At 35.6% G+C, this 19031-nt stretch overlaps 3 protein-coding genes across 5 annotated transcripts; 1 reads left to right on the top strand and 2 right to left on the bottom strand.

The window, feature by feature from the left end:
• Positions 1-745: 745 nt before the first annotated feature.
• TTLL4A (Tubulin tyrosine ligase-like 4A) lies at positions 746-9744 on the bottom strand. 3 transcript variants are annotated; one of them, XM_030384148.2, is made up of 11 exons: positions 9026-9742; positions 8136-8755; positions 7956-8066; positions 7540-7893; positions 7118-7475; positions 6928-7052; positions 6432-6871; positions 6202-6372; positions 5858-6136; positions 1065-1233; positions 746-980 (listed from the first exon to the last, which is right to left on the bottom strand). In XM_030384148.2, exons 1-10 carry the CDS (start codon positions 9685-9687, stop codon positions 1156-1158), a joined length of 3198 nt encoding a protein of 1065 aa, XP_030240008.1. In that variant the 5' UTR covers positions 9688-9742; the 3' UTR covers positions 746-980; positions 1065-1155. The 3 variants fall into 3 exon arrangements, with proteins under 3 accessions (XP_030240008.1, XP_030240004.1, XP_030240005.1); XM_030384144.2 differs by having other exon boundaries at positions 7956-8755; XM_030384145.2 differs by lacking the exons at positions 746-980; positions 1065-1233 and adding an exon at positions 2041-3950 and having other exon boundaries at positions 7956-8755; positions 9026-9744.
• Positions 9745-11183: 1439 nt separating this feature from the next.
• Positions 11184-12674, bottom strand: LOC115562501 (putative nuclease HARBI1). Its single transcript, XM_030384154.2, has 3 exons — positions 12262-12674; positions 11514-12198; positions 11184-11453 (listed from the first exon to the last, which is right to left on the bottom strand). The coding sequence occupies exons 1-3, from the start codon at positions 12595-12597 to the stop codon at positions 11332-11334; spliced, it is 1143 nt and encodes a 380-aa protein (XP_030240014.1). The 5' UTR covers positions 12598-12674; the 3' UTR covers positions 11184-11331.
• Positions 12675-12973: 299 nt separating this feature from the next.
• On the top strand, positions 12974-17499 carry piwi (P-element induced wimpy testis). The gene is made up of 8 exons (XM_030384157.2): positions 12974-13135; positions 14342-15064; positions 15127-15447; positions 15513-15667; positions 15728-15928; positions 15988-16179; positions 16242-16352; positions 16412-17499. The coding sequence occupies exons 1-8, from the start codon at positions 13061-13063 to the stop codon at positions 17289-17291; spliced, it is 2658 nt and encodes an 885-aa protein (XP_030240017.1). The 5' UTR covers positions 12974-13060; the 3' UTR covers positions 17292-17499.
• Positions 17500-19031: the final 1532 nt, after the last annotated feature.

Here is a 19031-nt window from a genome sequence, read left to right as displayed (position 1 = left end):
CGTCCGTCCGTCTCTATGAGTGCTGAAATTTGGCGAGCATACTCGTGTATACCATACGCAGTACGAGTTTATCTTATTTTTTTTCGATAAATCATCCAATAACATTTTTATCGAAAATAATCGAAAAATTGAATTTGTTTTTTCAGCCTCATTTGAACATTATTAGACCTGGAAGCTTCAGATTTAATGTGTATATATGTACATATGATGAATACAAACATTTTGTAATCAACAGAGTTTGGATACCACACCCCCTTCGCCCCCATTTTGTAAAACACGCATTTCAAATACTTGGGCTTTGGAAGGTTCATACATTAGAGCATTATGATTACGCTCTGAAAGTTGCATTAAGATTGTACATCTAGAAATTAAATTATTCAACAAATAAATACAATATATACATACGCATGTACATACTTATGTATGTGTTTTCATTGCCCGAGCCTAAAGTAAAGCAGCCATTAACATTAACAGTGGTATTGCAATGACAAAAAAGCTAAAAATCATCAATTACCCGTTAAATTTTGTTTATATGAATTATTATTATTATTATTATTATTATTGTATGCATGCACTGTTAGGGCTTTATCGCTAGATATGGGATGTACATACATATGTATGCATGTCTAACTAACGTACATATGCATATGTATGTACATGCAACATGTACAACATGTACATTACGTGCTTGTATCATTTCAACTTGGCAGTAACTTTAACTCAATGTAGTCTGTATTCTATTATAAATTTTTATTAGGCGTACATAGAAATTTGGATCCTAGAATTGAATAATACAACAAATTTTCTTGGTTTTCGAACACATTGAATACGCTTTCAGCTTTAAAATTAGATGTAATGTAGTTGATTGATAAACCGGCATCGATGTATGATGACAAGTTACTTCTAAGTGTCTCAAGGAATTTATGATGACCCATTAAATGTTCAGTCTTTTTGTATAGCAAGATGAACAATAAGTGAATCTGGAAGATAAAAATGGGAAATTTGAAAATAGTAGCTTGGGGAAGATTAAAGGGGATATTTATGACAACTATCCGTGGTCTTACCTTAACAGTTTGCTTGATGCAGGTGTTTTGCTTCTCTCTGTTTAAAATTTGTTGTGATCGCATTTGCAGTACTAGTAGGTATCCAGTAATCTTATGCTTCTAGTACTTCTTCCGGCACAGACATCGCGTTTTTGACGGTGCTCTCTTCAACAGGGCTAACGTTCAAGTCCTATATTTTAGAGCTTCGATTAGTATATGTTGTAACAAATGCATGATGAGAACAATGAATGGGAGAGACAGAGAGATAGAGAGCGCGAAAAAAACAACAAAAACACCAGAACTGACTTATGAAAAAAAATATATATAAATGAAAATTTGTAAAATTTTACCTTACACATATAGTCCGTTTATACGAAGTTCCTTATTACAATCAATAAAAGCGTTTCGTTCACATTACTATGATTCAGGTATAATAAATGAAATATTTTTGAACTCGTTCACCAAGAGAAAGGGGTACAATACAGTAAAAGCTCATATATTTAATTATTTGATTATTCTTTATAGATCGCTAAACAAAAAATTGAGAATTACTGAATAACATTTGACAGCGCTACCGTCATTGAACAGTCGGAGATACAATCTTCAAGTTATAAGTTTCGTTTGGTGAGTCCGGAAGACTACATATAATTTACAGTAAGATACTTAGCAATTGGAAAGTGAACGAGTATTGAGTCGCCGGTAGATCCTGACATCAATGTTATTAAGAAGTTGTCTTGAAATATGTTAATTTTAGCAGGGAACTCTTTAGATAATCAAAACTAAATAGAGATGTTTGTGAACTCACGCTTATATTGATGTCGGGGTTATAAACGCAGTATATATGTACTTGTTGATAAGCTGGCAAATATGCTAATTACGTGGATGATATCGTACAATATACTTAGTATGTTTCTAAATCAAAACACCTCGCTGAGATTAATATGGAATGTGTAACAATACAATTTGCACATGATTTTTATTTTTATTTTTACTGTTGTTTCTTGTTTCTTTCAACAATTCTGTTTTTAAAACTCTAATTCTAACAGCCAAGTCAATTATATGTAAAATCTATCTTAATTTACAACAAAAAGTAAATTGAAACTTTATCAATAAAATCAATTTACTAAATACTCTATATTTGTTTTTTTTTTTTTAATTTTTTGTTTTTTATATTAATTATATTTTAAAATCCCTATTTATACAACATTAAAATTTTTATTTGTATTCTTGTTTCAAACACGAAATCTTAACTTACAAGGAACTAACTTCAACTAGAGTTGTCTTGTGTTTGTAATTGATTATTTTTAGCTACATCTATCATAGAACAATGCGAAACTGATATTTTTTCACACATTTTAGTCCCTTGAAAAAACATGCTGTTTATATAGCTCTCAAAATAAAATCCATATATTTATAAATGGGTTACGGCGTTCAAACTAAAAATTTGTCTTTGATTTCTGGATCGTATATTAAAAATAATTATTGTATATGAATATAAAATATATGTGTGTAGAGAATGTACACTATATTCACATCAACATTAACCAAATATACAATCATTGTTAATTTGTTGATAGAACATATGTATACTGATAAGATAATACAATATAATGTAATATTGGTTGTACTTCAGTTCCACTTCTACTAGGTGACAATAACAAGTTTTTCATATTCATAATTTATTATCTAAAAGGGAAAAAACGTCTAAATATTACATTACAATTGTGTTTTTATTTTATTTATTTTTTGATAAATTCAAGCGTGACTTGTGGTGGTTATTTCTCTAGTGTCTAAATATAGAAAGAAAAAAAAAATAAATAAATAAATAAGAAGAGTGTTAGGGAACGAATGCAAATTATTTAAATTTAATAATCAAAAAGAAAATTGGTAAGTTAAACTTGAGCTTGAGAGTGGTATGATATAATTAGGTAAGAGGTGTATACAAGCACTGAAAGTATAACTTTCAAATGCATACATACACATATTCCAAAAAGCCAAGTAGCATCCGTTAAAACATATGGATGATGGATATATATTTTCGTTCTATCAGAAGAGTAAGCAATAATAAATATTCTTTAAATTGCTTGACGATATTCCCTATTTCTTTCTTTACTCTACTTACACTCTGAATGAAAAATCAAATAAAAATTCTAGCTTTGACAAAAACGCATCTACTTGGCAGTGCAACATATGATTAAAGGTTGAAAGTATTTAAGTTAGGTAGATTATATAATAATCATATTTTATATAAATATTGGGTGGGAAGGGTTTTCGGATTTCGAATCAATTCACTTATTTAAATGGCATAAAATTCTTGTTGGACAAATTGAAAAAAAAAAAACCTGATTTGAATTGAAATGTTTCAAAACTGGGATCAAATAAATGAGTATAGTAATATGGAATAGTTGAACGTAATAAATATTATTTAATAATGTTCTACTTATTATCTACGAGGGTCTGGTGCCGCATCTCCTCAACAAATTAAATCAAATCACAGGTTTGCTTCTTAAATAACAATTTTGATCAATAATTATGTATATATATTTAGATGTATATATCGACCCTGTATGTAATCTGGATTTGGAACAGTCGTATGCACAATATCTGCGCGTATAATAAACATCAACATTTAACTAAATTGTTAACAATTTTAAATATAGTATATATGTATGTTTTTTGATACACGCTCACTTCGAATGTAAAACGAAAAATGTATGCTTATATTTCAAGTATTACAGGTATAACTGACTTAATACTATCGTACAATAGTTTGTATATACACACACGTGCAGAGCGAGTCGAGAAAGAAAAAACGATTTCTATTTAATTATTAAAAGACCAATATCAAATGCCGATTGCAGCGTTTTATCACTTTAAAATCCATCTCATCAATTTGATGAAGTAGTCCTGCAATTTTACAATTACAAAGCATTGATAGAAAGTTGATTCAAAGTAAATTTGGTTCGTAACGAGTTGTGTGAAAAGCATTATGTCGATGATAAGATTAAAGGATTAATTCGATTTAAAGTACAAATTGTTTCCAAAATGTATCTATGTCGAGTTTAGAGGGGGTAAAAGATGATTACTTAATAAGACTGCAAATCTAAAAAAAAGAACGTAAATGTTTTGAATACCAATTTATTCTCATGACCCCATAAGTGGGATATGATACACTACAAACGACTGTCAAATTATGTTTTCGTATTTTCAAAGCTTATGAAGATTATAATTAAGCATTATACTTTTGCTACATTAAGCTCTACCTGTTGCTATATACATATAAAGGAGTTACAAATTATTAGTAGGATACAAAATGTAAATTTTAATTAATTATGATTTGCAGCCTTGTGATAAGTGTCCAGAACTAATTTGTTCTTTAGTGCTTTGTATTATATTTGTATGTGATTTAATTCATAAAATTTGTATATCTAAGATATTTCAGGTGTAATTATTGTATTGAGTATAAAGTGTGTGTGTCAAAAACTATTTTCTAACTACCACAACTAAGAATGTGAGTATGTTTTCGAAAGAGAGTTCAAACATTTATATGAATTATTTTATACCGATCCCAACCTGGAAAACAGTGTCCTTCAAGTACTAAACTTGCATTTATGATTTCAAAGCCATTTCAGTGTAGTTTTATTAGGTTCTTTCTCAAAACAAGTTAAAATACTTACTAGCTAACTAACATGAATATATATTGAGTTTTTAGTATGTAATATATATGTATATTTATTGTATACCAACGCGGACCTATCTCTACTTAAATAAATAGAAAACACATCCAAATCATTTAATATTATTCAATATTTCCGTTTTGTTAATATTTTGAGAGCAACTGCAACTGAATTACGTTTCTTACATTAATTGTTACATTTCACCTATACATCAAATTAACAAAAACCAAATAAGATAGAGCGATCTAGTCGGGAGCGCACGACCAGTAGATACCGTGAACCCAGCGAAAAACTGTTGACCGAAATACAATTTTGACTAGTACTTTTCGAGATAATAGTACCCAAACTATCGAGCAATCGGACATGGCAGTGATGTAACATAAATGATTTTGGTCAGACCAACGAACTCTTATGCATATCTTTTTTAGCGAAATGGGTTTAGGGTATAAAAGGAAAATTAAACATTTACGTTTTTAGTTCGCCAAGCTCTATCTTCAATTAACAAACGGTTTACTTTTCAATATTTATAGAGCAGTTATAGAGACTATCTTTTTTTATCTGGAAACAAACTATAAAGTCGATAATCCAGTAATCGCAAACATAATTTAGTTGTTAATAATATAATACTTAAGCACACAATATACGACTTATGAGTATAAACGTTTAATATATAGTCAGTATATTATCGGTTAAATGCCTCTACACATACAATATAGTTTCATTATAGAGAACGATTCGATTCTACCTAAAATTGTTATACATTTGTGGATTTGCAACTTTTAGAGAGAGAGAGAGAGAGAGAGAGTATCTATGATGGGGTCAACAGATAGAACTTACGACAATAAAGAGCACGACAGCGCCAATAAAATGATTGAATAGCTCGCCAACAGCCCTCAAAATTCAATAGAATCAAGAATCAAGTCAAATATTTTTTGTAATTAAATAGTTTTCAACTTGCGTACTTTAAACATTGTTATATATAGGTGATGTATATGTATTTTGTATATATGTATAGATCTTAAGTAAGCCTCTTTCAGTTGGTTTTCGTATGTGTAGGGTGTAAATGAAGTGTGGGTGGCTTCGAGTGGTGGTGTCCATAAAAGGAGTATAGCTGCTGTAAGTCAGCTTGAAACTTACCTTTTTGGCAGGAGGAGCTGGAACTTCCAAGTGATATTTACTTTGACAATAGTCGCGCAGTAAGGCAATGCCTTCCGTACGATTATTAGCATAACGTGACTCCCAAGCGTCCAATAGGCGATTATAATAGCGTGGAGTGTCATTGTATTTAAGATATTTATAGGTTTGGTCTGTAGGAAAGATGCGTTCGAGTGGTGTGCATCGTGCCAATTCATCCTCCGCTATAATTAGGCAACGTACGTCATCGGGAGTCAATTTTTCGAGAATCGCATCGATGTACTTAAAACACACAAAACTGAATTTAAAAAAGAAATGGATGATCGTTTAAATTATGCGTGGTATACCTCTTCCCGATGCTCCATGCTTTTCCGTGTGAAAGTGTTGTGCTTGTTTTTCTCTTCACGCGACAAATAGTTAATGTACATACGTTTATCGTAGCACATTTGTGTGCCAGCAGGGAAACAAAATTCTGCGGCTAATTCCCTTTGCTTTTCCTGGCTCAGTTTTGGTGGTATCTGCGTGTATAGGGAGTACGTGATTTATATGTCTTATGACACTTGGATTGTCAGCTTACATTGTAGAGGGCAGTGTTGAGTACGCCTTGCACTAGTGGCGCCTTAACGTGGGCATCCAGTGGCAATTCGGAATGTAAACTAGGTGAGATGTTCACCTCAAGTAGCCAAGGTACCAGATCCGAATCTAATATTACATCAAAGCCAAATAGTTCAAAGCAACTGTATTTGGACTCAACATTTGCTCTTATCATGCTGTTAATGCCATTCTCTCCAGCTAGAATGGTGCGCAACACCAGACTCCTCAGGGCTTCCCAGAGGCCATCTGTGCGAACACCACGATTAGCCAAATATGTCCATAACGACTTAATGGTCCACTTGTGGCCATGACACGCATTCACATCCTCATTCTTGGAGTAATTCGATGAAAACTTGTTGATGCTATAATTAGTTAAATGCATGCAGCGATCATTTAACGTATCCGCCTTGGCACTATATTTAACTGTGAATTGGACAGCATTAAACATGACATATAGGAATCAATTGAAAACATCTTACCAGAAGCAAAACGTGCCAGGCCATTGTGATACATAAACACTCTCAACGGATTGACAGAGGTTACGAGAACGTAAAGGCGCAAGTCGAATTTGCTGCCATTGATAAGTAGGGGACGTTCAATATATCTAGGGATAAAACAAGGCATTTAATATTTACAGAATCATGTGCATTCAATCTATGGTTCACCCACTTCTGCACAATGAGAGGTCGTCGCTTGGGTATTTGACCCCAACGATACACCACACGAATGCCAGCACCACGTGCGCTTGCCGGTGGCTTTATAATCCACTTCGTGTTACGTTGCGCATATTTTGGCCAACGTTTGCGCAGCGCGCAAAGATCGTTGGGGATAACATAGGTGCGTGGCATGAAGCCAAACTCCCTATTGCTATGTTTCCTCATCTGCCTCTGCAAGTTTTTCCAGCAGGAGTCCTTACGTCCAATGCGAAAGGAGCCAGGCAAGTGATTTATTTTCTGATACGAGCGAATCGTTTTGAAGCAGGGCGACTTCAAATGCTTGCCCCACACACCCATCCAGTCGTTTGTTTCTATGATGGATTGAGATGTTCAAGTCAAACTCAATAATTTCAATTCAAAGCTTCAGTTATTTACTTTTCAGCATGCGCATGCCACTGTTTGCCAAGATGAGCCGAACAACTTTTGGCATAATGCTCGTAACCCGCCATTTCAAGATCCTGTGCAGCTCTGGCGGGACGTTGGGTCCTTTTTTGGTGTTCGATGAAAATGATAGATAGGGCGGCACATATGGAAAGAGACTGGAGACCAAGACGGACTCTGGATTGCAAAGGTCCTCATCGGAAGACCGAGAAAAAACCAGAGTCGAAGAGTCTTTGGGTGAGGATAATAGACGATCGCTCGAGTGCGTCAGCTTATACGCATGTGCCCTATAACCATCTTCCGTGTCGGAGCTTATGCTCACTGTGTCGCTATCATCGAAATTCGAGACTGAAATTGAATTTAGGCACAATTAGTATCGAGTTCGCAGGTAAGTAGCTAATGAAGCTTACTGTTATCTAAATCATCATCGTTATCGAAATCAGCATCGCGAAACTCGCGGTTCTTCTCATCTGGCTCCTCCAGTATATAGTTCGTGACCTGATTGGCGCCTGCAGTTTGACCTTTGGGTTGAGGGTTGGGTTGAGGCTTTACGTTTTGGCTGCGTAAATTAGGCGACGGATGATGCTTACGTGCCGAGCGTGGGCTTTGACTATTGTACAAGAGGACGCGATGGACAGTGGGCAGCACCTTCTTAGCAGCCGCTTGTCCGCCTCGACCTCTCTTGGGCGTCAGCGGCAGACGGGGCAACGGCAGCGGCTCATTGGCTTTGAGTGTTTTCTTTGCTAAATTGCTTTTAATTGTCACGGACTCACCCGTATTACTTATTTCGTGTATATCGCCCAGTTTGACGCATCGGCGCGAAGTGGGTATACTTTCATTGGTATACTGTTCATCCCGAAGAGGCGTTGCCTCATAAATATCTTTAGCATTGACTATTTTGATTGCAGAGTTCTCCATTCCATCGATGGGGAAGTCTATCCAGTCACTATCATTGTAGCCGAACGGCAGTTCATTGTTCTCCTTCAGTAAATAACTATCGTATTCTATATTTTGATTATTATCATTGTGGGCTCCCGGCCTTCTCGACGATCGTTTACCCGTTGTCTCTTGTACTAAGCTCATTGGTGTTTGATACGACCGTATCGTATTTGTTTTTGATTTGTGCAACTTCTCTGGGGCACGATTGTAAAAATACGAAAAATAATGCTCGTAGTGCTGATCTGCCGACTGAAAGCGTTGACGATCAGAGCTAACAAGAAAAATAGAGTTATTGAAAAAAATAAGTTACTGTAAATGCAATAAATAAAATGCAACTTAAGAGGTTGGCTGTATGCGTGCGTGTGTGTAAAAAATTATAAATTACATCTAAAATACTAACAAAATATGTATATGTATGTATAACAACAAAGGCGTGGATACTGTGTGTGGATCAACAACTAATAACTAAAAACTAATTAAATAAATATTTAAGGATAAAAAGCATTGGGTTTGGGTTTTTGGTTTATCTTTGCAGAATTACATCATATTTTCCCAGTTCAGGTCCGCGGCCGCAGATCTATGGCTGTGGGAGTACGTTGAGTCGTCATCCAAATATTCGCAGGTACTTCGAGACGTTAGCTGCCTCTTGAATTGTTCCTTTTCAAGGGATGCCTGCGTATAGTGTGCCGATTCGTGATGGTTGGGCGCGCTATTACTGTGCCCATATCCATGTCGCGCCTTTTGCTGGACGGGTCCCTTATAATAATCTGCGGGCTGTTGGCGTAGCGGCTGGTAGGCGTGGATATTGTTGTTGGCCGCCGACGTCATCGTCGTCTTGCGCGGTGCAAACGAATTGGGGTATGCATTGGCATACGGTCCTTGTTCCATTACAGGTACAGCATAGTAGGTTTTATTTATTTGTCTTGACGCTTTCGTGGTTTTTGCTGGACTACGATTGGATGCACGGATGGGGCTCTTTAAATTCCAGATCGGACTACTTGCACTCCCGTTCTTAAAGTAGGTGAATGCATTGTCATTATTGCAATGCCTCAAATTGTGCTCATTGTTGACAATTCTATTGATATTGTTGTTGTTGTGATTGCGGTTGTTGCTGCTATTAATTCCGTTATCATTCAAATATTGATTGGACTGGTGCATCTCGGGCGATTTTCCATAAACGTCTGAATTGTTATACATGAACATACTATTTATCTCTTAATCAAGTTACAGCAAAACAAATATATATATATATAAGACACGCATACAAAAACACACACACATACAAGAACGCACCTGCGAGAGAGAGAGAGAGAGAGAGAGAGAGAGAGAGAGAGAGAGAGAGAGAGGAAAAAGAGAAAAGTGCACAAAAGTTGTAATATCTCATTGCAGGTAAATATTTAGATATAAGCCACGCCATCATATATGTGGTTCCATAAGTTATTTAAACATAAATTCCATAAATAATAAACATTTATATCATAAATGTATCTCAATAATAACATTTTAATACTGAGAGCTCCAGTCAGTAATAAAGAATTATTCTAAATAAAATTGAATTAGATAAATTAAGCAATATCATACAAAGAAATTAAACTAATTTGAAAATAACTAAATATTGCCTACGAAAACTCTTCAAACCTTCCTCGTAAGGCAGGATATTCTGTTATACGTATTGATATTCGAATATACATATATATGCATATTGTAATTGGTTTCCAAAACTATCAAAATATGTGGAAGAAAACAATTCTCCATTTTTAAATTTATTTTATACATATGTATATATTTAAAAATTTCCCCGTCAATTAAAGTATTTCAGTTAACTAATGTTTTTAAACTAATGTTGTAAACTCCCCTCGCACAGCTATGGTGTAGCCTCAACTAATGTAAATTAAACAGATTTATTTATTTATTATTACTCATTGTAAACACACGTCGAAATACAGAAGTCCGATTATACACAATATTTTAAAACTTAAGCTTACCGCGTTCAAATTATAATGACCTTCACTTTTTTATCGCCTAATGGGTTGTGCTACTTTTTGCAAGTAGCTATCAGCTGGTTGTATTGGGGGTTGCTGAATTTAGGTCACAAACATGTCCTCAGATAAGGTGTTGTAACTCCTTTGCACACTATGTTGCTTCTGCTCTCGGTTTTAGGGGCAATCACTTAATTTCCAATAGCAAATAAATCGTTGGGACTTGGATGATAGGTCTAAATCTCAACGTTGTGCAAAACGAATGCTTTTTGAGAATTTTTTTTTTATAATTGTTGAATGCCGAACAAATGCACAATAACTGTGTTTAACCGCTGTTTAAAACTTTATTCCTTGATGCCAAATCGAAGTAAATTTGTTAAATTTGTATACGTAGGTGCTTAACTGTGTGTGTATTAAACGTGCCTTATAACTATGAAATATTGTATTTTAATTTTGATGTAAATATCAATTGTAGATAGAGCAAACAAAACAAAACACACTCTCAAAACCTGCTGCAACCTCAGCACGTGTAGTTCAGTTGTGAACTATAATGTGGTTCTTTGCTCCGAACAATGCAAGAACAAGAATAGCTCACCGCTGTTAGTTTAACATTTTATTAAAAGCGAGCCCGTTTGATTTTCACCACATACAAGATGTTTTGAATATTATTATTATGTTATGAATTGATCATTTTCAATAATGAAAATTTAAATTTAAAAATTATTATTTATTATTTTTTAATTTATAAATATATTTTTTTGTTGAAATAAATTATATTAAATCTAATTGCTTACAACTGTATTTGAATATAATTGAAGGGCCTACATTATTTTAAATTAATCATCGTTACACTTGATTATAATACTTTTCAGTTGCTAGAAAAATGTGTTTTAATAAATTCGTTTCGATTGCGTTGATCCTCGCTTATCGTTGTACCATTGGGATAACAAAAAATGTTCGGTTTGTATATGGGCAGAGAAAAGTCGGAATCTAAAAGAAACGAAATTATGTTACATTATTACTAAACAATCTATGATTTAATAGAAATACCTATGGAAGGATCATTCCACTCCATTGCCATATTATGGAGTAATGCCAAAGCGGTAATTGTATGCTTCGCTGAGCCAAATGTCCCTAAGAGTTCACTACTGAGAATTCCGAAGCGGCGTATCCAATAGTTCAGACACTTGACTGCCGGCACAAAGGTTGCCGAATGGGCCTGATTATAGAGATCCTCGGATTTATTTTTAGGATTTCGAACTGGTGTAAAGAGGAAATGGGAGCAAGAGAGGGATTCATTGCCAAGCAGTATGCGACCACGGAACTCATTTTGTTCAAATCTTTCCTTGATCCGTGATAACGAAAAGAACTCTTGCGCTGTGTTGTGACCTAGTTCCTCAGGGAGACGTATATCCAAATCCTTGATCTTATGCTCGGCATCTGCCACGACTTGCAAATGAACAAGTTCCTCATTATTAGCAGCTAGCTCGGTTCCACTATAGCTACTCCTACTTTCCAACTGCAACCGCACATTGGTTTGCACTACTGCGCCAATTACTTGGGGCATATTGGAAAGGTATTGAAATGAACGCATCATTCGTTCCTTTTCGGACAGTGTGGCTGGCATTCGGATATAACGCGACGCTTTTGATGATAACACGGCAGCTACACGACGCGTTATCTTGGCCATTGTATGCAAGCTAACGCCATGAACCATAGCCGTAAGTTGTGGATGCTGGAATGGAGACGAATCTAGATATGCATCTATTTACATACATATGTATGTATATGTACATACCTCAGTGCCGCCGAAAAATCGAATGGCCGATAAAATTTGCAAGTCTATTGGGACTTGATTTCGTTTCATTGGTTCATAATAGTCAACTTCTAAGTCATCTCGAACGATTTCTATAATCCGCCTCATATTTTCTTTTGTGTATCGGTATTTTTTTCTAAACTCAATTTCGTTCATTTCTTCCATTGGGTTGAAACGCGGACGTCTGGGTTTTACTTTACATATTTGTTTCCTTTTATTTTTATTGATTATCTTGTGATCCAAATGTTTAAAGTATTCAAAATCCTTTAAATGCCTTACATCTTTGAGAAAACGTTGAAATATTTTAATATCATCCATTTTAGATGAATATTATTTTGTTTGTTGATTTTCACTATTCCTTCCTATTGCGATTTTTCTTTAGTTGGAAGAAGAAGAATTCTGTTGAGTATCTGTAAACATAACATGTTGAAAGCATGTTGTTAACAGAAACAACCCTAAAATAGGAAAAACTGTTATTATTTCCGAAATTTATTCATTTAAGTTAATTTAAAAATAAATTACATATCTATGCAACGTCTATTAATTATTAATTTTAAAGCAAAATAATTGATGATTTTATCATACCTCATATGTGTAATCGAAAACTTCATACATCGAAATCGCGCTTCGATCGCTAAGACAATCTTAAAATCGAAGCCGGCATCGTCATCGATAAGTATTATAAGTTTTAGGAATTAGACCACCAAATCATTCGGATCTCAAGTTTTGTGTGGAAAGGTTCTCGAAATCCTGTTATTATAAAAATAAAATAAAGTCCGCCATGGGTGACCAAGAACGGGGTCGTCGCCGTCCCTTAAATGATTCTGACATTAGTCCTGAAGCGGTACAACAGCCGGTAAGTTTTTTGAAAGCTCTTAGATTTACAATATAAACAAAATTTTTATATTTGTATGTATATGCATATATAAAATGAACAAATTTGAGTGTATATGTACATAAATCGAAAGCAAGCCATATTATGTTCGCAAATGCCTTGCACTCACATATACAACCACACAATCACCATCGTCGGCATTACCCGCTCGGAATTCCGTTATCTGCACTCAGACTTAAGAGCAGAAAGTTGGGCCACTTGAGTAAAATTTGCTGATGGGACTATTTTACAGTTGTATGTGTGCATACTGGCGTGTTATGTATGTATTTTGTATAATGTATGTATGTGTCTTTTACACAGAAAAAATAATACGATGACATAGCGTCCTTGTAAGAAAATTTATGTACATACGTATGTATGCATGTGTAAATATTTCTAAATCGGCAAAAGGAAAGATAATTTTGTTGGGAAATTGAACTTCGTTTCTGTAAGCATAAACTCCTAACACATATACATGTATGTATTTACTACATTTAGTATAAACTTAATTTATGACACATTTGGTAGAGATTCAGAACCATAAAAAAACTAAATTTTTTAAACTTGAAAATAAAATGTTGAGACGTGATCTATGTACATATTTTGTGTCGTATTGTATTAATGCGCATATATGCACACATACCATGTTTTCCATTTACTCAAAATAAAAATGCTTATTTTTACAAAAGTTTAAAAAGAGACGGCAAAAGTTTGTTTACACGTACTATGAGGAAAATCGCAACAACCGTTTGATTTGTTCATGTTTACACTCTCCTTTATTCCTGCACGTTGTTCTACAGTTGTATTCAATTTATATAAAAGCAAATGCGTGGTGTTCTGTGCAAAAAAGATAGGTGAAGAAAAAAAGTTTTTCCTGATGTTCATTTGTATGTATGTTTTAAATATATAGATGTCTATGTAGTATATGCACATAAATGCTTTTGTCGTTGATTTTGAATCAAACGATTTTTTACAACAAATAATCGAAAGCTATCGACATTTACACTTATCGCATAAAAAAGCTAAAGTTGCCAGACTGACCGTGAAAAGCATTTTAACCGTTTAATCAAATTAACGGTAACTTGATGCACCCTTAATAAAGAATTAAACAAAATATAATAATGGTTGTACAATAATGTGGATTATTTGTACTAATATGTATTACTCAATTATATCATTTTAAAACAGCGTCCAAAGATATTTCGTGGGGATGGTTATAAATCTCATGATAGAGATAGATCACAGGCTTCGTCTTCGCGTGGGACTTCAAGGTCCCATGCACCCTCGACATCTCATTCAGCATCGACATCTCACGCAGCTACCACATCCCATGCAGCATCGACATCCCACGCAGCTACCACATCCCATTCAGCGAGCGCATCCCGTGGCCCTCGTGATCCGGTCGGACCTACATCATCTCACCCTAGTGGTCCTGGATACAAATCCGATCGCAGACCCGTTGATCGCTTTGAAATTGTTAATACAAGACCTGCCGACGTGGTAACAAAACAAGGCTCAGATGGCAAGCAAATTAAGTTGCTATCAAACTATTTCCGTTTGAATACGAAGCCACAATGGCGCATTGTCCACTATCATGTAAATTTTGCCCCGGAGATTGAGCTAGTACGTGTGCGCTGCGGCGTGCTATCGGAGCATGCAAAAAGCTTAGGTACAGGCTACCTATTTGATGGCCATCAGCTCTTTACTTCGAAGAAATTCGACGAAGATGTTACAGTGCTGCAGACCACTTCAAGGCAGGGTGTCAATTACACAATTACCATCAAGTGCGTGGGATATATATCGCCGGCTGAGTCACGATTTCTACAAGTCTTAAATTTGATATTGCGCCGTTCAATGAAGGGTCTTAATTTGGAACAAGTCGGACGTAATCTCTTTGATCCCCATGCACGAGTAAGTTATTAATGAATTGACAATTGACTCTGGAAAGCGAACTAAACTACTAAAAATTAAAGATTTCTGTGGGTGAGTTCTCGATTGAACTTTGGCCTGGATACGAAACCTCAATTCGACAGCATGAGAAGGACATCTTGGTTTGCGCAGAGATTGCTCATAAGGTAATGCGCAGAGAAACCGTTTACGATATACTTCGCCGAACATCGAGCAGACCTGAACGGCATCAGGAAGACTTTCGCATGAATGTACTTGGATTAATAGTTCTCACGGACTATAATAATAAAACTTATCGCATTAACGATGTCGACTTCGCACAAAATCCACGTGCCACATTCAGCTGCAAGGGAAACGACGTTTCTTTTATAGAATACTATCTCAAGGTAAGAGTAGCGAATAAGAAATCATTTTAGTTAATCCTTAATTTTGCTTTATATATGTTTGTTAGAAATACAACATTCGCATAAGAGATCACGATCAGCCCCTGCTAATATCTAAAAATACGGACAAAGCTCAAAAAAGCAACGCCAATGAAATTGTAATCCTTATTCCTGAGCTTTGTCGCGTTACTGGAATCACGGATAATATGCGTTCCAATCATAAGTAAGTCTTTGTGGAAAAGTATTAATAATCTTGAATACATGTATTTCAATTTGTTCACAGTCTCATGCGTGCGGTGTCGAATCATACACGATTGAATCCCGAAAGACGTATTGAACGTTTGAGAACGTTCAACAGACGATTGAATACAACAGCGGAAAGTGTGAAGGTGTTAACTGATTGGAATATGAGACTGGATGAAAAACTTGTCGAAATCCAAGGGCGTGTACTTTCACCACAAAAAATTGTATTCAATGATGCACGGTTGGGTTTTTGTCATTTCCATTTCAGTCAGTTTAAAAAAATAATCTCTCTTTACATAGATTATGTGCTGGAGACTTTGCTGACTGGACTCGGCAATTTCGTAATCAACGGATGTTGACAACGCCTAGAAATGGTTTGGATCGATGGGCTGTAATTTCACCGAAACGTTGTTCATCCGAATTGAGAACTCTGCTATCAAATCTGAATCGTGCTGCAATGGCAATGGGCTTTCATATTAGTTGTCCTAGAGAGTAACCTGATATACATCTACGTATTCATATTGTGTTTACAGCATATTTTAAATTGTTTTCAGAGTTATGATATATGATGATCGCACAAGCACCTATATTCAAGCTCTGGACGATTGTGCGACAAAAGATCCAAAGTTAATTCTATGTTTTGTTCCAAGCGACAGTCCTGAAAGGTAACTTTAGTTTATACTCTTACGTTACCTCAGTGCATATCCGACTCTATTCTGTTTAGGTACTCAGCGATAAAGAAGAGAGGATGTGTGGATAGGGCTATACCCACACAAGTCGTAACTAAAAGGTGTAACAAAAATGGTTTGACTATTGCTACCAAAATTGCAATACAAATCAATTGCAAAATCGGTTATACCCCTTGGATGATCGAGCTGCCTTTGTCGGGCTTAATGACGATGGGATTCGATATAGCCAAAAGTTCGAGCAATCGGAACAAAGCCTATGGAGCATTGGTGGCCTCAATGGACTTACAGCGTAATGCGACTTTCTTTAGCACAGTCGCGGAGTGCTGTGCCTATGATGTTCTGGCCAATAATTTGTGGCCAATGATATTGAAAGCTTTAAGGCAATATCAACTGGAGCATCAGAAATTACCCAATCGGATTGTATTTTATCGCGATGGAGTTGGTTCAGGGTCCTTGAAACAATTGTTCGAGTACGAGGTCAAAGATGTTGTCGAGAAGCTTAGTATTGAATACAAGAAGGTGTCATCAACTCCTCCGATGCTCGCATACATTGTGGTCACAAAATCATCAAATACACGATTCTTCCTTGACAATAGAAGCAATCCGCTACCAGGAACTGTCGTTGACGATGTGGTCACGCTGCCCGAACGATACGATTTTTATCTTGTGTCTCAGACGGTGCGTCAGGGCACAGTGTCGCCAACTAATTACAACGTACTATATAGCAACATTGGCCTCAGTCCCGATAAGGTGCAAAAGCTAACGTACAAAATGTGCCATTTGTACTACAACTGGTCGGCCACCACTCGGGTGCCAGCTGTTTGCCAATACGCTAAGAAATTGGCGACGCTTGTTGGTTCTCATCTGCATGCTATACCACAGAATGCACTAGAGAAGAAATTCTACTATCTCTAACTTGTATTATGTTAACCAGCATTGATTTATTACAGGTAATATGCTAAGGTTATAATTTCTTATTACGATTTCATCAAGAATTGATACTTAAATTGTATTTTTGAAAAGTTTATGTTCAAATAAAGTTTATTCATCCAAGGAGGTTACTAACATTCCATCAAGAACACATTTAACTATTCAGACATTTAAGTGAATACCAGAAACTGAATTTGAACAAAAAACAAATAAATTAAGTTTGTCTACATTCGTATGGCCGACCGGGACTATTGGATTATCTGAAAATGTTTCGTTATACCCTGAGCCCATTCTTTTTATACCCCCCTATCGAGGTGCAATGGTTTTGTTAAAAGTATGTAACAGGCATCGATAACATGTCCCGTTTTTTTGTTATCGATTAAAAACCTTGTCGAAAATCAGTAATAACATGCTACATCTTTGAAGGTAAAGTCGCCAAATTTTGAATTTAGATACATATTATTATATATTAAATTCTCGTGTCGCGGTGTTTGTTGCCAAACTTCTCTGAAACGATTCGACCGACTCCCACGAAATTTTGTGTGCAGGTCGGGTAGGTCTGAGAATCGGCCAACATCTATTTCTTATGGCAATAACTTTACGCTCATTCCAAACTGACTCATTGGTATAAGGAATGCTCGCACTGACATGCCCTTAAATTTAAAAATGAGCCGATCGGGATGTGTCGCTCATCAGGAAAAGTAGACCTCGCAAAAATCGAAACACCGTCGGAACCTTCCTTTTTGGTATTGATCCAGATTCTTCGCTGTTTTTGCTACGCTATAGCCATCAATTCTGTTAGACCATCAGATATTGTCAATGGAAAAATGGCTGAACACGAAAATACTGGATGAACAAAATTACAAACCAATTTCTGAACAATCATCAACTCGCAAGATGATCTCATTGATTGAATTCAAACTGATTCAATTCGCAATTATATTGGCATACGCGATGACAATCAATAAGTCACTAGGCCAAACGTTGTCTGTATATGGCTTAGATTTGGAAACACCATATTTTTCCTACGGACAACTATATATGGAATGTTCTCGCGTCGGGAAACAATCCAGTTTGCGTTGGCTAAAGAGTGCCTAACAAAGAATATTGTGCATTCCATTGCGCTGAGAGATTAATCTGTATTTTCTTTTAAATGTCATTATTATTAGTAATAAATAAAGCATACTATTTATTAAGATGAATGATGATGAAAACGTACTCTAATTAATTTATTAATCGGATTTTCATTTGACCACCTTGTGGTAAAGAAATTCTTCGTTTTTTCGTCAGGTGCAAGAACAAGTAATGCGGTACAATTGACCATGAGAAAAACACATATTCTATATTGCGGCCACAAATAGTTAAGGATTGGCCGTCATGGCGAAGGCAAGACGAATCGGGAATGGAATTCGTTTAAACTCAAAGGGCATCGGAATCCTTGGAATAAGAACTTACTCATCTTTAAATTCCTTTTAATATCGACGCGTGAATCCCATTTCTCAACAGTTTTCTTACCACCAATCGCGTTCCATTGCAGTTTTGGGTGGTTTAAGTTTCTAAGCATGGTAACTACCTATCCAACCTTCAGTTGTAAATTGTGCGGTGGTAAACCAGGCGCATCCAATGAGTTCAAAAATTCAGTAATCTACATCTTTATTTTTAGCCGCCAAAATAGCTCGCTCACTTAACCATTTAGTATTTTTATGGCTAGCAATGATAGCCGGA

This window comes from Drosophila navojoa, chromosome 3, assembly GCF_054131105.1.
Source record: "Drosophila navojoa isolate 15081-1374.11 chromosome 3, UAZ_NAV_1.0, whole genome shotgun sequence".
In the NCBI taxonomy this organism is placed as follows: domain Eukaryota; kingdom Metazoa; phylum Arthropoda; class Insecta; order Diptera; family Drosophilidae; genus Drosophila; species Drosophila navojoa.
The sequence above is the reverse complement of the archived record's forward strand: the minus strand, read 5'-3'. Positions and strand labels throughout refer to the sequence as shown.